The sequence below is a fragment of the Hyaena hyaena genome, unplaced genomic scaffold, assembly GCF_003009895.1.
Source record: "Hyaena hyaena isolate Hyena2069 unplaced genomic scaffold, ASM300989v1 scaffold_2102, whole genome shotgun sequence".
Lineage (NCBI taxonomy): Eukaryota > Metazoa > Chordata > Mammalia > Carnivora > Hyaenidae > Hyaena > Hyaena hyaena.
Window position 1 is genome coordinate 79965 of NW_024082734.1, and position 24820 is coordinate 104784.

Below are 24820 nucleotides of genomic sequence, written 5' to 3' on the forward strand. Positions count from 1 at the left end.
AAGGCATTGGAAGACAAAGCCCTGGCCCAAATTAGAATAGTTTCAGAATAAATACATAATTTCTGTCAGTCTTCACTTATACCAGAGTGCAAGAAAGCTACAGCTGTTTGAGTAATGATTTAAAATGCTTTCAACTTCTTACTTGACACATCCCCAAAAGCAAGGGAATCAAGAGCAAAAATAAACGATTGGGACCTCATCAAGATTAAAAGCTTCTGCACAGCAAAGGAAACAACCCACAAAACTAATAGGCAACCAACGGAATGGGAAAAGATAGTTGCAAATGACATATCAGATAAAGGGTTAATATCCAAAATCTATAAGGAACTCACCAAACTCCACACCCGAAAAACAAACAACCCAGTGAAGAAATGGGCAGAAGATATGAACAGACACTTCTCCAAAGAGGACATCCAGATGGCCAACAGACACATGAAACGATGCTCAGCATCCCTCCTCATCAGGGAAATACAAATCAAAACCACACTGAGATACCACCTCACGCCAGTCAGAGTGGCTAAAATGAGCAAATCAGAGAACTCTAGATGCTGGCGAGGATGTGGAGAAACGGGCACCCTCCTACACTGTTGGTGGGAATGTAAACTGGTACAGCCCCTCTGGAAAACAGTGTGGAGGTTCCTCAGGAAACTAACAATAGAACTCCCCTATGACCCAGCAATAGCACTGCTAGGAATTTACCCAAGGGATACAGAAATGCTGAGGCATAGGAGCACATGTACCCCAATGTTCATAGCAGCACTCTCCACAATAGCTAAAACATGGAAAGAGCCTAAGTGTCCATCAACAGATGAATGGATCAAGAAGATGTGGTTTATCTATACCATGGAATACTACATGGCAATGAGAAACAATGAAATCTGGCCATGTGTAGCAACATGGATGGACCTTGAGGGTGTTATGCTGAGCGAAATAAGTCAGGCAGAGAAGGACAAATACCATATGTTTGCACGTATAGGAGGATTAGGAGGAACTTAACTGAGGACCATGGGGGAGAAGAAGGGGGGAAATGGTGGGGGAAAGGGAGAGAGGCAAACCATGAGAGACTCTTGAATGATGACGAAAACTGAGGACTGATGGATGTGGCGGGGAGGAGGGATGGGCATGGAGGAGGACACTTGTGGGGATGAGCACCGGGTGTTATGTGGAAACTAATTTCACAATAAACTATTTGTTAAAAATAAATAAATAAATAAATAAATAAATAAATAAATAAAATAAAATAAAATAAAATAAAATGCTGTCAAAGCCCCTCTGGCATCAGGCTAAGGTTTGCACATTTTGAGATGCCTTTTCTGCTTTTCACTAATGAAGAGTTTTAATACCAATGTAGAACATGTTTTACCTGGGAACATAAACTTTTCTTTGTAGAGTAAATATCAGGGCTATTTCTACCCTATCTATCAAAAAAATAATAATAATTCATAGAAAAGAGGTGTGTCTATAAGGTTCCCTTCTCAAATATACAGTTATAAAGAGCCTGTCATTTTCAAGACATTGGATTAGGTAATATGAAAGACACAAAATCCATGAACCAACCTTGAGGCCTCCAGAAGCTTCTCTCCAGCAAAACCTCAGTAAATAGCTAGAAACCCTTTTCTCTAATGCAGTTATCACATGTGCTGGTCCCCCTTCTCTGAACCCCCTTAGCGCTCCCCTTCTCAAATTCCTAATCGTCCTTCAAATGTCATTCGGCTTTTTTAAGACTTTTTTTTTTTTAGAGGAAGAGAGAGAAAGCACGAGCGGGAAAGAGGAGCAGAGGGAAAGAGAGAGAAAGAGTCCCAAGCAGGCTCCATGCTCAGCACAGAGCCCAATGCGGGGCTCTAACCCATGACCCTAGTATCATGACCTGAGCCGAAATCAAGAGTCGGATGCTCAACCAACTGAGCCACCCAGACTACCCTCAAATGTCATTCTTTAAAAAAAAAAAAAAAATGCCTCCTCCAGGATGACTTCCTAAACTCAATCTAGACCAGATGCCCCATTGAAGCCATTGCAACAGCTCCTGTTCTGGGAGGCAGTAGACCATCATGCTTGACAGCTAAGCTCCAAACTCAGAGGACCTGAGCTTCTGTCTGGGCTCTGCTAACTACTGTTGTGACCACAGACAAGTTGCTTAACCTCTCTGTACCTCACTCTCAGTCATAGTAAATCTGAATAATAAAACTGTCCACCCATGGGGTTGTTGAGGTTTAAATTAATTAATATTACAAAGTCCTTAGAAGAATGCCTTGGACTTGCATAGAAAGGGCTGAGTCAATGTTAGCTGCTGTCTACTTACCTCTTTCGCATTGGAGGACAGACTCCTTGAGAACAGAGACTGCCTTTTCTCATCTCAAGCCCTAAGCCCAAAACAGTGCCTCCAGGTAAAGGAAAAGCCAGGTATGTAAGGTGCATCTTTTTTTTTTTTTCAATGTCCGTGCAGATCTGCTCTGTGGGGCTTGCCATTCCACTACCTCTCCGTGCAATCCTGGGCCATTCCCACTGCTTCTCTGTCAGATCATAGCAAGTCCTCTCATCGCTTTAAAATCACCAAAAAAATTTTCATTTTTATAATGAAACATCTTGCCTCGTGGAATAGTCAAAACCTGCAGCTACATGGGATGGTGGAGCTTTCCCTCCCCCAACTAGAGCCTGCTTTGGGCTGGACGGCCCAGTGGGAAGAATGGCGTGCATGGCTTTCTCCCTTCCTCTCCCAGTTCCTCCTCCCACCAAACCCGACACCCACCAGCTACAGTCTCTAATTTTAGACCCTTCTGGAATTGGAGTCACAGGGGCAGCAAGGGTCTTTTTTTTTTCATGATTAACATTTAATTAACATTGTTAATTAACATTGATTTTTTAAAACTTTTTCAGCTGAAGTACAACACTTAACATTGACCTTAACTTTTTTTAAAAAATAGTTTATTGTCAAATTGGTTTCCATATAACACCTAGTGCTCATCCCCACAAGTGCCCTCCTCCATGCCCATCACCCTCCTTCCCCTCCCTCCCACCCCCATCAGCCCTCAGTTTGTTCTCATCATTCAGGAGTCTCTCATGGTTTGTCTCCTTCCCGCTCCCCCACTATTTTTCCCCTTCTTTACCCCACGGTCCTCCGATAAGGTCTTCCTAATCATCCTACACATGCAAACATATGGTAACTGTCCTTCTCTGCCTGACTTATTTCACTCAGCATTACACCCTCAATTTCCAACCATGTTGCTACACATGGCCAGATTTCATTCTTTCTCATTGCCATGTAGCATTCCATCGTAGAGATAAACCACATCTTCTTGATCCATTCGTCTGTTGAAGGACACTTAGGCACTTTCCATGTTTTGGCTATTGTGGAGAGTGCTGCTATGAACATTGGGGTACATGTGCTCCTATGCCTCAGCACTCCTGTATCCCTTGGGTAAGTTCCTAGCAGTGCTATTGCTGGGTCATAGGGGAGTTCTATTGTTAAATTTTTGAGGAATCTCCACACTGTTTTCCAGAGGAGCTGTACCAGTTTACATTCCCACCAACAGTGCAGGAAGGTGCCCATTTCTCCACATCCTCGCCAGCATCTAGAGTTCTCTGATTTGCTCATTTTAGCCACTCTGACTGGCTTGAGGTGGTATCTCAGTGTGGTTTTGATTTGTAGTTCCCTGATGAGGAGGGATGCTGAGCATCATTTCATGTGTCTGTTGGCCATCTGGATGTCCTCTTTGGAGAAGTGTCTGTTCATATCTTCTGCCCATTTCTTCAATGGATTATTTGTTTTTCGGGTGTGGAGTTTGGTGAGTTCCTTATAGATTTTGGATACTAGTCCTTTATCTGATATGTCATTTGCAACTATCTTTTCCCATTCTGTCAGTTGCCTATTAGTTTTACGGATTGTTTCCCTTGCCGTGCAGAAGCTTTTAATCTTTTTTTTTAATGTTTTTATTTATTTTTGAGGGAGAGAGAGAGAGAGAGAGCGTGAGCAGGGAAGGGTCAGAGAGAGAAGGAGACACAGAATCCGAAGACAGGCTCCAGGCTCTGAGCTAGCTGTCAGCACAGAGCCGAACATGGAGCTTGAACCCATGAACCATGAGATCATGACCTGAGCCAAAGTCAGACGCTTAACCGACTGAGCCACCCAGGTGCCCCAAAGCTTTTAATCTTGATGAGGGCCCAATAGTTCATTTTTGCTATTGATTCCCTTGCCTTTGGGGATGTGTCAAGTAAGAAATTGATGCGGTTGAGGTCAAGGAGGTTGTTGCCTGCTTTCTCCTCTAGGGTTTTGATGGTTTCCTGTCTCACATTCAGATCCTTTATCCATTTTAAGTTTACTTTTGTGTATGATATGAGAAAATGAACTAGTTTCATTCTTCTGCATGTTGCTGTCCAGTTCTCCCAGCACCATCTGTTAAAGAGGCTGTCTTTTTTTCATTGGGTACTCTTTCCCACTTTGTCAAAGATTAGTACATTTGTGGATCCAATTCTGAGTTCTCTATTCTATTCCATCAGTCTATGTGTCTGTTTTTGTGCCAATACCATACTGTCTTGATGATGACAGCTTTGTAGTAGAGGCCAAAATCTGGGATAGTGATGCCTCCCGTTTTGGTTTTCTTCCTCAATATTACTTTGGCTATTCGGGATCTTTTGTGGTTCCATACAAATTTTAGGATAGTTTGTTCTAATGTTGAGAAGTATTCTGGTACAATTTTGATTGGGAGTGCATTGAAAGTGTAGGTTGCCTTGGGTAGTAATGATATTTTAACTATATTTATTCTTCCAATCCATGAGCATGGAATATTTTCCCATTTCTTTGTGTCTTCTTCAATTTCCTTCATAAGGTTTCTATAGTTTTCCTCATACAGATCTCTTGTATCCTTGGTTAGTTTTATTCTGAGGTATTTTATGGTTTTTTGTGCAATTGTGAATGGGATCAGTTTCTTGATTTCTCTTTCTGTTGCTTCATTGTTGGTGTATAAAAATGCAACCGATTTCTGTACGTTGATTTTGTACCCTGCAACTTGGCTGAATTCTTGGATCAGTTCTAGAAGGTTTCTGGTGGAGTCTGTCGGGTTTTCTATGTAGAGTATCATGTCGTCTGTGAAAAGTGAAAGTTTGACTTCTTCTTTGCCAATTTTGAGGCCTTTGATTTCCTTTTGTGTCTGATGGCTGATGCTAGGACTTCCAGCACTATGTGAAACAACAGTGGTGAGAGTGGACATCCCTGTCGTGTTTCTGATCTCAGGGGGAAAGCTCTCAGTTTTTCCCCGTTGAGGATGATGTTAGCTGAGGGCTCTTATAGATGGCTTTTATGATGTTTAAGTAAGTTCCTTCTATCCCGACTTTCTCGACGGTCTTTATTAAGAAGGGATGTTGTATTTTGTCAAAAGTTTTTTCCGCATCTATCGACAGGATCATATGGTTTTTATCTTTTCTTTTGTTGATGTGATGGAGTACATTGATTTGCGAATGTTGAACCAGCCCTGTAACCCAGGAATGAATCCCACTTGATCTTGGTGGATAATTCTTTTTATGTGCTGTTGGATTCGATTTGCAAGGATCTTGTTGAGGATTTTTGCATCTGTGTTCATCAAAGATATTGGCCTGTAGGTCTCTTTTTTGGCTGAATCTCTGCCTGGCTTGGGAATCAGAGTGTTGCTGGCTTCATAAAAAGAGTCCGGAAGTTTTCCTTCAATTTCTGTTTTTTGGAATAGCTTGAAAAGAATTGGTATTAATTCCGTTTTAAATGTCTGGTAGAACTCCCCTGGGAAGCCATCAGGTCCAGGGCTTTTATTTGTTGGGAGATTTTTGATCACTGATTCGATTTATTCACTAGTGATGGGTCTGTTCAGATTTTCTATTTCTTCCCGTGTGAATTTTGGTAGTGAGTGTGTGTTTAGGAATTTGTCCATTTCTTCTAAGTTGTCCAATTTATTGGCATATAATATTTCATAGTATCCCCTGATAATTACTTGTATTTCTGAGGGGTTGGTTGTAATAAGTCCATGTTCATCCATGATTTTGTCTATTTGGGTGCTCTCTCTTTTCTTCTTAAGAAGCCTGGCTAGAGGTTTGTCAATTTTGTTTATTTTTTCAAAGAACCAACTCTTGGTTTCATGGATCTGTTCAACTGTTTCTTTGGTCTCTATGTCGTTTATTTCTGCTCTGATTTTACTATTTCTCTTCTTCTACTGGGTTTGGGGTGCTCTTGTTGCTCTGCCTCTAGTTCCTTTGGCGAGTTGTTAGATTTTGCATCCACGCTTTCCCTAATTTCTTGAAATAGGCCTGGAGTGCAATGTACTTTCCTCTTAGGACTGCCTTTGCCGCATCCCATCAAGTTTGGATTGTTGTATTTTCATTTTCATTTGTTTCCATATATTTTTTAATTTTTTCTCTAATTGCCTGATTGACCCATTCATTCTTTAGTAGGGTGTTCTTTAACCTCCATGGTTTTGGATGTTTTCCAGACTTCTTCTTGTGATTGATTTAAAGTTTCAAAGCATTATGATCTGACAGTGTGCATGGTATGATCTCAATTCTTTTATATTTATTGAGGGCTGCTTTATGTCCCAGTATGTGATCTGTCTTGGAGAATGTGCCATGAGCACTTGAGAAGAAAGTGAATTCCTTGGCCTCAGGATGCAGAGTTCTAAATATATCTGCCAGATCCATCTGATCCAATGTGTCATTCCAGTCCATTGTTTCTTTAGTGATTTTCTGTCTGGTTGATCTATCCATTGCTGGAAGTGGAGTATTAAATTCCTCTGCTATTAGCACATTCTTATCCATGAGATTGTTTCTGTGTTTTTGTGATTAACTGTTTTATATATTTAGCTGCTTCCATATTCGGTGCGTAGATATTTATAATTGTTAGCTCTTCCTGATGGATGGACCCTGTAATTATTATATAATGCTCTTCTTCATCCCTTCTTACTCTCTTTACTTTAAAGGCCAGTTTGCCTGATATAAGTATACTACTCCAGCTTTCTTTTGACTTCCAGTAGCATGATAGGTATTTCTCCATCCCCTGACTTTTAATCTGAAGGTGTCCTCCAGTCTAAAATGACTTTCATGTAGACAGCAAATAGATGGATTTTGTTTTTTTTTAATCCATTCTGCTCCCCTATGTCTTTTGATTGGAGCATTCAGCCCATTTACATTCAGTGTTATTATTGAAACATACGGGTTTAGAGTCATTGTGTCCTTTGTGGGGTTCATGCTTGTGGTGGTGTCTCTGGTGTCTTCGTTCCTTGCAACATTTCCCTCAGTGAGTCCCCCTCAGGATTTTTGTAGGGCTGGCTTAGTGGTGCCAAATTCTTTCAATTTCTGTTCACTAGGAAAGACTTTGATCTCTCCTTCTGTTTTGAATGACAAGCTTGCTGGATAGAGGATTCTTGGCTGCATATTTTTACTGTTCATCACATTGAAGATCTCCTGCCATTCCTTTCTGGCCTGCCAAGTTTCAGTAGATAGATCTGTCACCACTCTTATAGGTTTCCCTTTGTAATAGGGTCCTTTTATCCCTAACTGCTTTCAGAATTCTCTTTTTGTCCTCATATTTTGCCAGTTTCACTATGATATGTCGTGCAGAAAATCGATTCAAGTTATGTCTGAGGGGAGTTCTCTGTGCCTCCTGGATTTCAATGTCTGTTTCCTTCCCCATATTGGGGAAGTTCTCTGCTATAATTTTTTCGAGAACTCCTTCAACGCCTTTCCCTCTTTCTTCCTCTTCTGGAATTCCTATGATACAGATATTTTTCCGTTTGATTGTATTGCTGAGCTCTCGAACTCTCCTTTCATGCTCCTGTATCAGTTTATCTCTCTTTTTCTCAACTTCCTCTTTTTCTATAATTCTGTCTTCTATATCACTTATTCTCCTTTCTGCCTCTTCAATCTGTGCATTGGACACCTCCATTTTATTTTGCATCTCATTTATAGCGTTTTTTAATTCATCACAACTATTTTTAAGCTCCATACTCTTTGTAGCAATAGTTTCTCTGATGTCTTCCATGCCTTTTTCAAGCCCAGAGTTTAATTTTATGACTATTGTTCTAAATTCTTGTTCAGTTATTTTGCTTATATCTGTTTTGAGCAGTTCTTTAGCTATCTACTCCTCCTGGAATTTCTTTGGAGGAGAGCTCTTCCGTTTCATCATTTTGATTAGCTTTCTATCTCTTGTTAGTTTTAAAAGCTTGTTATGCACTCTCCACCTATGAGTGCTGCTGTACCAAAGGCTCTTTGACTGTCCAGAGCCTGTCCGTTCAGAAGGTTTTCTTTGAATGGTGTCTCTTGGTCTCTCTTTTTGAGACCTTGGTTATTTTATTTTCCTACTTGTAGTGGTATTTGGGACTCTCCACCATGTGTACTCTCCCATGTGTACTTTGGCTTGTTTCTTGAGGTAGCCCTGGAAAAGAAAACAGACAAACACACACGGAACAAAGGTACACAAACGCACAGACAAATCCAACAAACACTCAAACCGAAAGGGAAAAAAGAAAAAGAAAAAAGGAAGAGACACATACAAAAAAAGAAGAAGAAAGAAAGAAAAGAGGAAGTAGGGAAGATGAATAATAAAAATACATAAAAAAGGAAAAAGAAGAAAAGAAAAGGAAAAAGAAAAAACCCAATAGACAAAGGACAGTCTAAAGCATAGAACCAGAATTCCCAGACACAAATAAATAGCCAGGTGTATGCAGTGCTGGTGGAAGAGCATATACAAAGAGAGAAATGACAGGGCAGGGAGGAAGCAAAATTGGAAATGAAATGAGCAGGCAGAAAGACTAAGAGCCTTAATTCAAAGAAAGAAAGGGGAATATGGTTGGAGAGGAGACAAAAGAAATGACGATAATGCTACTCAGAGAAACTACATATATTCTGATTACTCCAGAGAGAAAGAGTTAAAAAGTAATGGTGGAGGTATAGAATTTACATCTAGAGAATGGATTAAAGTGACTGTTTAAGCAAGCCAGTGACCAGAATTAATCAGGGCAGTGCATCCATGTTGGTCTTGCCCCAGCTCCAGTAAAAAAAAGAAGAAGAGGGCAGCTCTCTAGCGGGGATGGGCGTGGTTTGGTCCAGTGCGTCCTGCGGGGGTCTTGCCTTGGTGGTTGTGGGGAGAAAAATGGTGGCGCCCCAGTCCCTTCTCACACCAAGTGTTGCAACTCACTCTTTTGGGTGTGATCTCCCTGTGCCAGGGGCATAGCCAAGTTGGGCTGTGCTCTATATCCCAAGCCAGGCCTCGTTTCCAGATCTCAGTCCACACACCCCATTAATATTGCCCAAAATATAAACTTACAGGCGAGTCCCTCAGAGCAGTTTCAAGCTTGTCGCCTTCCCCCTGGGGATAGAGCCGGAAGCTGCTGCTCCCGTCCCCTGCAGGTCGGGCTGGCGAGCGAGGAGTATTTTCACCAGGGGTCACCTGGGATGAGTGCATCCTGCCTCTGGTCAGCTGGACAGCAGGGAACCGGGTACCTCTGTATCCCAAGCACAGATTTTTCTTCTGTGCTTCTCCAGAGACAGGGACAGTGTCTTGAACAGTTTTGGCCACTCTTTCTTTTTTCCCCTAGACTCACCACAGTTCCCCGCAAAGGGGGATCCCTCCTCCCTCTGGGTCTCCAGTCCCGGCCTGATTTTATCTTCCCCAGTTCGCACTCACGCTATAAAGTTTTCTCAGTGGACTCTGTCTCCTTTTCCTCCCAAACTCCTGGATTCTATAAGGGTTCCTATGACTTCAGGCCTTCTCCATTTGAGAGATGGGGCGAGTGAAATGTACAGAGCTCCCTACTTCTCCGCCATCTTACCTCCTCTTTAGCAAGGGTCTTTTTTGACCAGCACCAATCAGCTGCTAGTTTTCTCTGGCCATGGAGATGCCTAAGATTGACACTTTGTGAGGTGTTTTCATAGGTTCTGCTTCCGAGAGACATTCCATGAAAGAGGATCTGTCAACGCAGCCCCTTATTATGAGACGCACCCTCTCACTGGCCACATACAACTCCTTGAACCCTAGCTCCTCCCCCAGGCATCTCCACCCAGACTGTCTTTAGGGTCTCATTGCCTGGGCAGATGCCTATGTCATGCAAAGTCCCTTTCAAATGGTGTCAGCAGCACTTAGGTGGCACAACTGGTTAAGTGTCTGACTATTGATCTCAGCTCAGGTCTTGATCTCAGGGTCATGAGTTCAAGCCCTGCATTGGACTCCACACGGCATGAAGCCTCCTTAAGCAAAAATTGGCATCGTAAGGCTCCTGGGTGGCTTAGTCAGTTAAGCATCTGACTCTTGATTTTGACTCAGGTCATGATCTCGCAGTTCGTGGGTTCAAGCCCTACATCTGGCTCTGTGCTGATGTGCTTGGGAAACTCTCTCTCTCTCCCTTTTTTTGCCCCTCCCCTGCTCACCCACAGTGTCTCTCTCTCTCTCAAAATAAATCAACTTAAAAATATATATATATTGTGCTATACATAGTAGCTCTTCAATAAATATTGAGTAAATGAATCAATCACTGTAATAGAAGATTCATATATTCTAGGAAACAATTTCATTTTTTTTAGATTAAAATTTCAAAAGCACTTGAAGTAGTGGGCTGAGAGGCTTTTAAACTCTCTACACTGCAGGGCTTCCTTTCAGATTCTTTGTCAGAGTTTCATCTCACTGATGGTCACTGTCCCTGTCACTCTTTTTCCTCTGCCACCTCATAATGTCGATTGCTGCAGCTGCCACTGGAAATATCTCCACTTCCACTGTTTCTACCAGTCTTCACTTATATGAATTTATGGTTTGTGTCTTTTCTACATGCCAAGGAGATAATTGTCAAAAATAAATCAAGAGAAGAAATATCTGTATAAAGGAGCCCTTCTCCTGTATATAAATACCATAAAATTGATACTTGTATAAACAGTGTTCCGAACTTGAAAAATCAGCCAGTACAACAAATATAAATAACATAAGAATAAGGTAAAAATAAGCAGACAGTATAATAAAGCATTAAGCCTATAATAAAGAATAAAGTTGGGCACCTGGGTGGCTCAATAAGTTGAGCGTCTGACTTTGGCTTGGGTCATGATCTCTTGGCTCATGGGTTCGAACTCTGCGTTGGGCTCTGTGCTGACATCTCAGAGCCTGGAGCCTGCTTCGGCTTCTGTGTCTCCCTCCCTCTCTGCCTATTTCTCTCTCTCTCTCTCTCTCTCTCTCTCTCAAAACTAAATAAAAATTGACAAAAAATGTTTTTAAAAAGAATAAAGTAAAATAGGCATAAAGTATAAGAAGCAAGCCTAAGCCACAAAATAATTATGTATAAGAGAACTTGCCACAAAATTTTTGTGGAAAATTATAATTGAATTAAAATTCACTTGTAAAAATGTTCTATATACAAACCATATTCTTATAGGATATATCTGTTGGGTAAAATAACATGCATCAGCAATCAACTTCTTGCTTAGGAAGTTTGGGGTCATGCACGAGATGTTTCTTATGGTCTGCAGTGACCTTGATTTCCCCCAAGTAATTGCTTTAAAAGGGAGCACTTGTGTGGAATTTACCTTCTATAGTTTTAAATCTCCTGCAAGTTGTACTAAAGCTATATCCAGGCTCAGAGAATTCAATGGGAGAGAGAAATGATACATAGCTTCTACATCCTGCGTATAGCACTAGGAGCAAAAGGCTGACATATTTCTGGAACTTTTCTTTTCCTACAGACCCTATGCGTGCATACTAAAGAGTAATAAAACTTTAGATACTTCTGATTTTCTGATCCCTCCCTCCCATCAGGTATTCATAAATTTAAAGGCCAGATCCTGCACAGTCAGGAATATAGGAGCCCAGAAGGCTTTCAAGGCAAACGCGTGTTAGTGATCGGTCTTGGGAACACTGGAGGAGATGTGGCAGTGGAACTCAGTCGCACAGCAGCCCAGGTACACCAGGGTCAATCCACACCCCAGCCCCATCCTCGTTTCTGTGGGCTGGACAGAGGGATACAAAATCACAAAACACATTGGCCAGCTGCTAAATCATGTGGACACAATATGAGTGAAAACAAAATCCACACATTACAAAATTGAACCATCTCTGAAAGGGGTCAGGGAAACTGTGGATGCCAGACCATGAGGCATTTTTTCAGACGTACTGTTTCAGGAATGAGACAGAATGGACAAATTACTCCACCCAGACCAATTATCTTTTTTTTACACTCTATCTTCATAACACTGGCAAAACCGCAGTATACAAATAAGAAAGGGAGGTTGTTTTCTGAACACGTCCAAATTTTCTATTTGAAGTTACAGTTAGAATCTGTTGTAAGATAAAAACAGCCTTTACTTTGCCCATGAAGTGTGCAGAATGACTTTAGAAAATCCAACCATAGACTCACAAATTAGAAATCCGTTCCACTGTAACATAAATTATAGGACAATTAATTAGATTTGGAAATGAAAACTTTAAGATTTTTATTGAACTCAGTTAAAATTGCTTTCTCAAAACTCCACTTTAAATTCTACATTATTCACATGTAGAAATTGCCAGATCAATAGTCCATATATCTGCTATTACTGTAATTCTTATAGTGAACATGATAGAAACACTTAACAGATATGCAGATCAGGTAAAATTGATTTATAAAAGAAAAACGAAAAGAAACAGTCAGTGGTAGATCTCTGCACAAACTCATAAGTTAAAAACAGAAGTTATGAATGAAATCTTGCCATTTGCAACAGCATGTATGGAATGAGAAAGTATAATGCTAAGTGAAATAAGTTAGTCAGAGAAATAAAAATACCATATGATTTCACTCATATGTGGAATTTAAGAAACAAATGAGCAAAGGGGAAAAGAGGCAAACCAAGAAACACACTCTTAACCATAGAGAACCAACTGATGATACCAAAAGAGAGGGCGGTGAGGGGATGGGTGAAATAGGTGATGGGGATTAAGAAGTGCACTTGTGATGATGAACACTGGGTGATGTGTGGAAAGGTTGAATTACCATGTTGTACACCTGAAACTAATATAACACTGTATGTTAATTCACTGAAATTAAAATGAGAGTTTTTTTAAAAAGGACAGATGTTATAAGAACATTTGAAACACATCAAAGAAAAATACTACAAAATGATGTACATATACTTATCCTTCCTGACCTTTTAGGTACTTCTCAGTACTAGAACTGGTACCTGGGTTGTCTACCGCTGTTCAAATGGGGGTTACCCCCATAATATGGTGATTACAAGAAGATACCTTCATTTTATGGCTCAAGTTCTGCCTTCATGTGTACGAAACTGGATTCAAGAGAGGCAACTGAATAAAAGATTTAACCATGAGAATTATGGATTAAGTATTACAAAGGGGTACTTAAAATTTTTTATTTAATGGGAAAATTATTGAATCAGTAATTTTAGGGCACTTAGGTGACTCAGTCAGTTAAGCATCCAGCTCTTGATTTCAGCTTTTCAGTTCAGGTCATGAGATCAAGCCCCTAATTGGGCTCCCTGCTGACAGCATGGAGCCTGCTTGGAATTCTCTCTCTTCCTCTCTCTCTGCCCCTCCCCTGCTCACTCGGACACATGCATACACTCTCTCTCTCTCTCTCTCTATCTCTCTCAAAGTAAACATATTTTTAAAAAACAATAATATTTTTAGAAAACAATCAATAATTTCTAATTCTACCTTATTCAGAATTCAAATATTCAATAATTATTAAGCTGCTTTTATTTTTTTCTGAGCTCAGTTCCTTAAGACCATGTCTATCAGTTACCTCAAATAGGAATATTCTCTGTCTGGTAACAAAAGTAGTAGAATATAATGAAGGATAGAATATAATGAAGGATAAAAACTTTTCATTTCTAGCTTGAAAATCAGGACATTAAAATTGGCTTTGAAGAATCTTCAAATGCATACCATGTACAAATGGAATATTTTCAGCATCCCAAGTACAAATGGCCAGTTCTTGCTAATGATTCTCTGGCTGAATGATTGAGGATGAATTTCCAATAAGAATTCCTAAAATTATGCATTTTAATACACATCTGTATGAAGCTGTACATGGCAAGGAAAAGAAAACTTTTGAAATGAATTTAAGGTCATTAAATGTGACCTATTTTATGGTTGACCCAATTTTTTTTTTGGTAAGACAGCTCTCAACCTGTCAAGAAGATTAATGACAATGGATGATTTGATATGTCTATTTTATATCTGCTGTAATTAGATGGAATGATGTTTGTAATAAAAATATTTATCAGCATAACTTGATTCAGATTTTTTAAAATTTTTATCCAAAAAGTTTCTTGCCAATTTCCTCTTTGCTTCTTGTCAATCCTTGGAGGCCTGGGTGATGTGAGACCTAAAACTGATTCTTAAATGGATAGTTGTATACTTGATCCTAACTCTTCAAGAAAAGCATGGCTCTGGAAATGAATTTCAGGAGATAGGGAATTTTAAACCCCAGGCAGGTAAGAATAGGTTTAGTCATTTCCCACATGCCTTCTACTGGAAGCAGAAAAACAAAAGATGTTATTGAAACATAAGTTGGGTAGACAACTTTGAATTAGACATTGGTCAATTCACTCCCTTGTCTTGGCAGATCAATTCCCCTGAGCCAACCAAATAATTTGCTCAAGCGTCTAACAGATACAACTACAGTGAATAATTTTCTCTTCTGTGTCAAAGGGAAAAACCAAAATTCATTGTGAATGATGAACTGCCCACCTGTATCCTATGTGGGACCATCACTATGAAAACCAGTGTGAAGGAGTTCACAGAAACCTCTGCTTTCTTTGAAGATGGAACAGTGGAGGAAAACATTGATGTTGTGGTCTTAACAACAGGATACACATTCTCTTTTCCCTTTCTTGAAGAACCTCTCAAAAGCCTTTGTACAAAGAAGATATTCCTGTATAAGCAGGTATTTCCTTCAAACCTGGAGAGGGCGACATTAGCCATCATTGGCCTCATCAGCCTTCAAGGATCCATCTTATCAGGCACAGAGCTCCAGGCACGGTGGGCCACAAGAGTATTCAAAGGTACCTTGACTCTATTTAAAGCCTATGTGATCAAGTGAGTTTCATATTAGTGTTTTGTGATTCAGCCAAAATGGAACAGATGTGAGCTAAAGTACCATAATACTTTAAGTTTAATAAATCCTTAATTTCATGCGTGTGCTTGTGTCACTAAAGTGACAGTGGAAAAAAGGTTTTGAGTGTGTGGATGGGTTCAGCTTGCGCAGCAAGATATAATCATGTATCTCAGATGAAATTATTGGAAGCTTTGGGATCCTATACTCTGTTCTACTCTATTTACTTCTGAATCTTTCCATTTATTTCTAGAAATAGAACTTTATATCCTTTCCAAAGAAAGTTTCTGGAATAATGCAGACTGTGAATAAAGTTGAGTTCTGAGAAGATGGTAACCTTTCAGTAATGCCTATAAAAGATATTTTAGGGGCACCTGGGTGGCTCAGTCTGTTAAGCATCCAACTTCGGCTCAGGTCATGATCTCACGGTTTGTGAGTTCGAGCCCTGCATCGGGCTCTGTGTTGACAGCTCAGAGCCTGGAGCCTGCTTCAGATTCTGTGTCTCCTTCTGTCTCTGCCACTCCCCTGCTCGCATTCTGTCTCTATATCTCTCTCAAAAATAAATAAACATTTAAAAATACATTTTAGACACTGGGCACTAACTGCTGTCAGTTTTCACAGTAAGAATGCAGATGACGGAGTCAGGGCTACCAGCATCTGACACCAACTCTAAAACTCATTATCTTTGTGAGGACCTCTCCGAATCTCAGCCCCTTTATTTGTAAAGTGGGGATAATAAAAGCTCTTTCACAAGGATTTTATGAGATGGATAATGTCTGCCAAGCACTTAGCACAGTACTTGGCACATAGTGAACTCTATTAATTGATAACTGTCGTTCTTACTCTTGATGTTACTATTAGACCTCTCTAAAGTAGGGCAGGTTTTAGATTAGTAAGCATTTTAAATTATTGCATTTGTACAATTTTTAATTTTTTGAAATATTTTATTTTATTTTATTTAGAAAGGGAGAGAAACAGCACATGAGCAAGGGAGGGATAGAGAGACAAGGAGACACAGAATCTAAAGCAGGGTCCAGGTTCTGAGCTGTCAGCACAGAGGCCGATGCGGGGCTCAAACCCACAAAATGAGAGATCATGACCCGAGCCAAGGTCAGACACTTAACCAATTGAGCCACCCAGGCATCCCTGATTTTTTAATATAAAAGCAATCACAATGGAGCCAACCAGGTGTTCTTTAGCAGAATTGTGTCATGGATGAATAAAAACAATCACCAGTAATTTACAAATAGTATATAATGCAGTACTAAGTAGTGTAGACTTCACTCACACTATACAAATGTAATAGACCTCAAATTCTTCACATTTTCATTAAATGATCATGAATTTTTGTTTCTTTAAGGCCAATTAAAGTGCTTTCACAACATTATCTGATTATATTAAAACCTCAGAAGAATCTTAAGTACCTGGTGGTTTTTTTAATGTTTTATATATAATGAGCTCAAAGATGCTCACCAGCATGACAGAGCTGACAAAATGAAACTCAATTAGATCACTCCACAGGCTTAATTTGCACACTTCTCCAGAGAGCCTCCAGAAGCGATCTGAGAACCACTAAGTAAAGTCTTGCTCACTTTTTACAGGATAAAGTGACTTGAGAGGCAAGTACACCACAGGGCTAAGTCAGCCCTATCTCCAGTAGATAGTAACCCCACACCCTGGGGACAGTACTTGGCTCCCGTCAGAAGAGCAGAGTCCAAGCGCTGAGACTGTCTAGGAGAGAGACTGAGAAGGAGCACATCCCCGCAAGAGGTTAGAGTCTGGTCTCTCTGTGAAGATGAGAGACAACCAGGCACTTCCACAGTTGAGGCTCCCGGTATAACAAAAGTGAAGATGTGTCAAAGCAGGGTTATAAAAATGAAGTCATTTTAAGTAGTTACATTTAACCAACGAAAAGCTTTAATACACACTTACAAATACAAACAGGGGTATACAAACAATGCAATACAAATAGCACATATAAATGTAGGTAATGTGTGAGTAGGTAAATGAGCTGTAGCAGGTGCTGATGACCAATGGGTCAGCACAGTTTGAGGCCTGGGCTTTGGGGCATCCATCCTCATAATTCTGGCAGTAGAATGCCACCAACCCTGGTTAAGTGGGTTTGGAGGGGGATTTTGCCTCCAGATGACAAAAGAAACTCAACTAATTGAGGCTTAATTTGCACACTTCTCCAAAGAGCCTCCAGAGACGATCTAAGAACCCCTAAGTAAAGCCAAAAATTACCTCTAATTCCAGTCTCAGCTTTGACTCTTACACATTCTAAGGGTAGACAGTAGGGGGCCAGAAATGAGGGAGAAAGAGCACTCAAAGGAAAAGACACATGTGATGTTGATATTGTTTCCAACGTTTCTCACAGGACTCTGTAAGATACCTCCATCCCAAAAATTGATGGCTGAGGCTACTAAAAAGGAACAGCTCATCGAAAGGTATGACAGACATGACATGCAACTTCTTCCAGAAAAACCTATTAATATATTTCCTTACCAACAAACCTGCATTAGAGCCAGAAGAGTTATGTTTTGTTTTGTTTTTAGATTTTTTAAAATGTTTATTTGAGAGAAAGAGAGAGAGAGAGAGAGAGAGAGATACAGAGTACAAGTGGGGGAAGGATACAGAGAGAGGGAGACACAGAATCTGAAGGAGGCTCCAGGCTCTGAGCTGTTAGCACAGAGCCTGATGCAGGGCTCGAACTCATGAACCATGAGATCATGACCTGAGCCGAAGTCAGACGCTCAACTGACTGAGCCACCCAGGAGTCCCTGGAAGAATATGCTTTTAATCCTAACTGTTTCACCAACTAGATTTGTGGTCTCCGATGTGTCAGGTGGGGGTACCAGTTCCTCTTAGCAGAGCACAGAGCCAAGGCCCCAACCTTGAGCTCACTTGGTCCCCAGAACCCCCTTGAGTCTTTATTCTCCTTTTGTCTCTTAGGCTGCCATTTCCCTGCAGTTACTGCTGTCACCTCTTCCTCACTCCTAAAAATTGGTGAACTCCAGCCTTAATCCTCAGATGCTTTCTCACTTCTATGAACACTTACTCCTAGGTGGCCTCACCCAGGCCTGTGGCTTTCAATTCCATCACATAGTCATGGCTCCCAAGTCTCTCCCCAGAATTCCAACTCCTAATCCAAGTCCCTCTAGAGATCTCCACTTGGATACCACTTAGGTATCTCATATTTATTATGTCTAAGAACCAACTCTCACCCTGCACCACCTGCCCACCCATCCTGCCCCCGGCCTGTTCTGAATCTTTTCTTCCCCTTCTCAGTCACTGGCTACTCACTCCAGGTGATCGGCCGAAACCCCTTTGTTCCTCTTTTTCTCTCCCTACCTTACAGCAGCAAATACTGTCAGCTCCTACCTCCAAACAAATACAGATTCCAAAACCTGTATTCCTACCCCCCCAACCACCCCAGACCAGGCCACTGTCACCTCTTACCAGGACACTTGCTGTCACCACTTATCCGGTTTCCTCGCCTCCTCTTTGTTGTTCTACAGAGAGTGCCAAGTTTTGACACTGTGGCAGAAGTGAGCAGCACCACGTCGTTTTTGTGTTCAAAACCCTCCAATTGCTTCCCATTTCACTCCCAGAAACTTCCCTGGGACTCTATAATGCTCCAGAACAGCCAGTTATCACTGTGCCCTCACTGCCTACTATTCTCCCACCTCACCCATACTGCTCCAGTCACTGCAGCCACCTCCCTAGTCCTCAAACACGCCAACCATAGCCCCCTCAGAACCTTTGCACTTACTCTTCCCTCTGCCTGGAACGTTCTCTCCTCTCCCCTACCCATACCTTCAGGCTCATGCTGTCCAATATTGCCTCCTAAGAGAAGCCTTCTCTGACAACACTGTATACATATGGTGGCCTACTCAATCCATTTATTGCACCCTCCCTCCCCTCTTCTATATCGCCTCATTATACCTATTACCACCTGACCACCTGATTTATTACAGATTTGTTTGGCTGGGAGGGGGGGTGGTTAGAGCCGGTTAATTTCCTCACTAGAAGGTAAGCTTCTTGACAGCAAGAACTTTGTTTTATTAAATTGTTGGACTCCTGGCACCTAGAATGATGCCTGTCATGTGATGGACACTTAATATTTATTTATTGAAGGACTGAATTAATGACTGTCATTGGGACATTATGAAAGTTTACGAACAACAGAAATAGGTAGGAATAAAGCTTTCATATAAAGATACCCATATCTGTGTCATGTTCAGTGCCCCATGTATGGCTCTCTCGACTCACAATTAACATCAATAACAATAATTTAGGTGACCATATGTGTGATGCTTTCTGATAATGTTTGTTCAACAACTGTTGTATTGAGGCTGGATGAGATTTTATTCTTATATCAAACTCAAGAACCTAAAGCATTATCTAGAACTACTCTTTCCTGCTCTTCTGATTGCCTCCTTTTACCATCTCCTTTAACAAAATTAATTACCCTCCCAAATACTTTCTGTAGATAAACTCCTCTTATTTTTTTTCTTTGCAACATACAAAAACATTCCCCAACATGGTTTGACTGAGATAAAAAGAAACAAAATAGCAGGAGGAAAGGTGACTTATAACTTGAAACTGAAAAATGATCCATCTTCTTCCCCCTCAGGCGTGTGATGAAAGACATCAGTAAAGACAAACTTGAGTACATTGCATACATGGATGACATCGCTGCATGCATAGGCACGAAGCCCAGTGTCCCATATCTGTTCCTCAAGGATCCCAAACTCGCTTGGGAAGTTTTCTTTGGACCATGTACTCCTTACCAGTACCGCCTAATGGGACCTGGAAAATGGGATGGAGCCAGAAATGCCATCCTGACCCAATGGGACAGAACACTGAAACCTTTAAAAACTCGAATTGTCTCTGATTCCAAGCCTACCTCCATGTCACATTATTTAAAAGTCTGGGGGGCACCTATCCTACTTACCTGTCTTCTACTGATCTGTAAATCACCTTTTTTTGAAGTTGGTGCAAGAATTTCCTCTTACCTAAAAAGTATTTGGGGAGGACGAATCTGATTGGTTACAAGAGTTGACCCAAGCCATATTAATTCTAACTCCAAATACTTGTGCATTTCTCCTCTCCTCTCAATCATAACTCCATCGTAAATGATAACTCCATCGTATCATTCAAATCCAAGCCCAGTCATCTCTTATCTGAATTATTATACTGCCTTTCTCTGTGGTCTCAGTGCTTCTTTTCTTGCCTCTGTTTCCAATATATATTCTACTCTACTACCTAAACAATTTTCCTAAAATAAAAATATTGTCATTGTTTTCATCAAAACCCTCTAATTGAGTCGTTTGGTGGAAATTTTATTTATTTTTTTAATAGTATATTGTCAAGTTGGTTTCCATATAACACCCAGTGCTCATCCCCACAAGTACCCTCCTCCATGCCCATCACCCCCTTCCCCTGTCCCCCTCCCCCATCAGTTTGTTCTTCGTATTCAAGAGTCCCTCGTGGTTTTCCTCCCTCCCTCTCCCTATTACTTTCCTCCTTCCCCTTCCCCATGGTCCTCTGTTAAGTTTCTCCTGTTCCACTTATGAGTGAAAACATATGGTATCTGTCCTTCTCTGCCTGACTTATTTCACTTAGCATAACACCCTTGAGTTCCATCCATGTTGCTACGAATGTCCAGATTTTATTCTTTCTCATTGCCATGTAGTATTCCATTGTATATATAACCCACATCTTCTTGATCCATTCATCAGTTGATGGACATTTAGGCTCTTTCCATAATCTGGCTATTGTTGAAAGTGCTGCTATGAACATTGGGGTATATGTGCCCCTATGCATCAGCACTCCTGTATCCCTTGGGTAAATTCCTAGCAGTGCTATTGCTGGGTCATAGGGGAGTTGTATTGTTAATTTTTGAAGAATCTCCACACTGGTTTCCAGAGTGGCTGCACCAGTTTACATCCCCACCAACAGTGTAGGAGGGCGCTCGTTTCTCCACATCCTTGCCAGCATCTATAGTCTCCTGATTTGTTCATTTTAGCCACTCTGACCGGCGTGAGGTGGTATCTAGTGTGGTTTTGATTTGTATTTCCCTGATGATGAGTGACATTGAGCATCATTTCATGTGTCTATTGACCATCAGGATGTCCTCTTTGGAGAAGTGTCTGTTCATGTCTTCTGCCCATTTCTTCACTGGATTATTTGTTTCTAAGGTGAGGAGTTAGGAGAGTTCCTTATAGATTTTGGATACTAGCCCTTTATCCAATACGTCATTTGTAACTATCTTTTCCCATAACATCAGTTGCCTATTAATTAGTTTTATTGTTTCCCTTGCCGTGCAGAAGCTTTTTATCTTGATGAGGTCCCAAATAGTTCATTTTTTGCTCTTGATTCTCTTGCATTTGGGGATATGCCAAGTAAGAAATTGCTGCGGTTGAAGTCAAGGAGGTTGTTTCCTGCTTTCTCCTTTAGGGTTTTGATGGTTTCCTGTCTCACGTTCAGGTCCTTTATCCATTCTGATGGATGGGCCTAATTCTGAGTTTTCTATTCTATTCCATTGGTTTATGTGTCTGTTTTAGTGCCAATACCATACTGTCTTGATGGTTACAGCTTTGTAGTAGAGGCTAAAGTCTGGGATAGTGATTGCCTCCCATTTTGGTTTTCTTCTTCAATAATACTTTGACTGTTCAGAGTCTTTTGTGGTTCCATACAAATCTTAGGATAGTTTCTTCTAGCTTTGAAAAGAATGCTGGTGCAATTTTGATTGGGATGCATGGAATGTGTAGACTGCTTTTGGTAGTAATGACATTTTAACCATATTTACTCTACCGATCCATGAGCATGAAATGTTTTTCCATTTCTTTGCGTCTTCTTCAATTTCCTTCATAGGATTTATATAGTTTTCGTTGTACAGATCTCCTATATCTTTGGTTAGGTTTATTCCTAGCTATTTTATGGTTTTTGTGCCATTGTGAATGGGATCAATTCCTTTATTTCTCTTTCTCTTGCTTTATTGTGGGTGTATAAAAATGCAACCAGTTTCTGTATGTTGATTTTGTACCCTGCAACTTTGCTGAATTCATGGATCAGTTCTAGAAGGCTTCTGGTGGAGTCTGTTGGGTTTTCTATGTAGAGTATCATGTCATCTGCAAAGAGTGAAAGTTTGACTTCCTCTTTGCCAGTTCTGATGCCTTTGATTTCCTTTGTTGTCTGATGGCTGATGCTAGGACTTCCAGCACTATGTGAAACAACAGTGGTGAGAGTGGACATCCCTATTGTGTTCCTGATTTCAGGGGTAACTCTCTCAGTTTATCCCCATTGTGGATGATATTAGCTGTGGGCTTCTCATAAATGCTTTTATGATGTTTAAGTAAGCATCTTCTATCCCAATTTTTTCGAGGGTCTTTATTAAGAAGAGATGCTGTATTTTGTCAAATGCTTTTTCTGCAACTGTCGACAGGATCATATGGTTTTTGTCTTTTCTTTTGTTAATGTGATGTCTCACATTGATTGATTTGTGAATATTGAACCAGCCCTGTAACCCAGGAATGAATCCCACTTGATCATAGTGGACAATTCTTTTTATGAGTTGTTGCGTTCAATTTGCAACGATCTCTTTGAGGATATTTGCATCTGTATTCATCAAGGATATTGGCCTGTAGTTCTCTTTTTTTCCTGGGTCTCTGTTTGGTTTGGGAATCAAAGTGATGCTGGCTTTGGAGAATGAGTCCAGTAGTTTTCCTTCCGTTTCTATTTTTGGAATAGCTTGAGAAGAATGGGTATTAACTCTGATTTAAATGTCTTGTAGAGCTCCCCAGGGAAGTCGTCCAGCCCAGGGCTCTTATTCGTTAGAAGATTTTTGATAACTGATAAATTTCTTCACTGGTGATGTGTCTGTTCAGATTTTCTATTTCTTCCTGTTTGTATTTTGGTAGTGCATGTGTGGTTAGGAATATGTTCATTTCCTTTACGTTGTCTAGTTTGTTGCCATATAATTTTTCATAGTATTCCCTGATATTTGCTTGTATTCCTGAGGAATTGGTTGTGACAGATCATTTTCATTAATGATTTTGTCTATTTGAGTGTTCTCTCTTTTCTTTTTGAGAAGCTTGGTTAGAGGTTTATCTATTTTGGTTTTTTTTTTTTTTCCCCAAAAATCAACTATTGGTTTCATCTGTTCAACTGGTCTTTTTATTTTTGATTCTATATTGTTTGTTTCTGCAATGATCTTTATCATTTCTTTTCTGCTGCTGGATTTGGGCTGTTCTTACTGCTCTGCTTGTAGTTCCTTTAGGTGTGCTGTTAGATTTTTTATTTGCACTTTTTCTAGTTTCTTAAAGTAGGCCTGGATTGCAATACACTTTCTTCTTAGGGCGGCCTTTGCTGCATCTCAAAGATTTTGGATTGTAATATATTGATTTTCATTTGTTTCCATATATTTTAAAATTTCTTCTCTAATTGTCTAATTGGCCCATTCATTCTTTAGTAGGGTGTTGTTTAACCTCCATGTTTTTAGAGGTTTTCCAGACTTTTTCTTGTGATTGATTTCAAGTTTCCATAGCAATCTATCCATTGCTCTAAGTGGAGTATTAAAGTCCCCTGCAATTAGCACATTCTATCCATAAGATTGTTTCTGTTTGTGGTTGTTTAATGTATTTGGGTGCTTTCATATTTGGTGCATAGACATTTATAATTGCTAGCTCTTCCTGATGGATAGACCCTGTAATTACTATATAATGCCCTTTTTCATCTTGTCGGAGGCCGGCTCTGACAGGTCCAGGAGTCCCTGAAGGATGGACAGTGTCACCAAGAGAGAGAGTGAGAGAGCCCCGAGATTCTTTCTGATCACCAGGCAGCCATCTCTGCCCTGTCGGTTTTGGCGTCTTTATTTAAAAGTTCAGCAACAACATGAAGTCAGAGAAAAGAATTTCTTACAATGGGAGGCCTTTTGTAATATAAATTGCAGAATTATTCCGACCAAGGAAATAACAGAGTGTTCTTAGTGAAAAACAGGATAACATACAAGTTAAATTGTATATAGATAAGCTAGGAGTCATTCTGTCTGGCTCTCAAGAGGATGAGTGTTACTGAATTGGTTTGTTTGTGGAAACTAACATGGGGCCCTAAATGTGTCAGTCTTTGCACCTGGGTTTATGTTTTAGCTACTCTTATCTATCTTCATCCCAGTTGCCAGTGTAAGGGAGGGTGTTTGTGGGACCTAGGCCTTGAAGAAGGGACTGCCATGCTTCACCAAGTAGCAAAGATATATGTAGTAACTATGTTTTGCCCTAAACCCCAAATAGGCTCTTTGTCTCGAGGCCAGGCTCAGTTGTAACTCTGGTGTTCTAAACCCCCTTTATTATCTATGTCTTGGGTCTGCAAGGCCCGTAGGAAGAACCTTTTAACAATCACCCATAGAGTTTTCATCTAAAGTCTCTTTTGTAAAGGCTGGAATATGCTTTTCCTTATGAGGTATCTGTGTTCAGAATATGGGTCTGGTATGGAATATTGTGAGGCCTGGTCAATACCAGCAGGCTTATTCCAACATGAACCAGTAGTAGCAGAAAGAGATATCAGTTTTCGTTTCTCATGGCAGGAGCTGTGCAAACACTGCCATTTCCTTGCTGTGACTGCCATCCAGAGAGGCCGGTGTGGCTCCCAGCACCATCTCTTGTTGCTGTCTTTACTTTAAGTCCAGGTTGTCCGATATAAGAATGGCTACTCCAGATTTCTTTGGACTTCCAGTTGCATGATAGATATTTCTCCATCTCCTTACTTTCAATCTGAAGGTG

At 40.5% G+C, this 24820-nt stretch overlaps 1 protein-coding gene across 4 annotated transcripts in view; it reads left to right on the forward strand.

Moving 5' to 3' along the window:
* Window positions 1–20297, forward strand: part of FMO4 (flavin containing dimethylaniline monoxygenase 4) — a 43378-nt gene extending 23081 nt beyond the window's left edge. For all 4 annotated transcript variants that reach the window (XM_039225370.1, XM_039225371.1, XM_039225373.1 and 1 more), the window contains 5 exons: window positions 11747–11889; window positions 13118–13317; window positions 14636–14988; window positions 17416–17485; window positions 19675–20297. In XM_039225370.1, coding sequence (XP_039081301.1) covers window positions 11747–11889; window positions 13118–13317; window positions 14636–14988; window positions 17416–17485; window positions 19675–20086 — 1178 coding nt within the window. In that variant the 3' untranslated portion in view covers window positions 20087–20297. The remainder of the gene's footprint in view (window positions 1–11746; window positions 11890–13117; window positions 13318–14635; window positions 14989–17415; window positions 17486–19674) is intronic.
* The last annotated feature ends 4523 nt before the right edge of the window (window positions 20298–24820 follow it).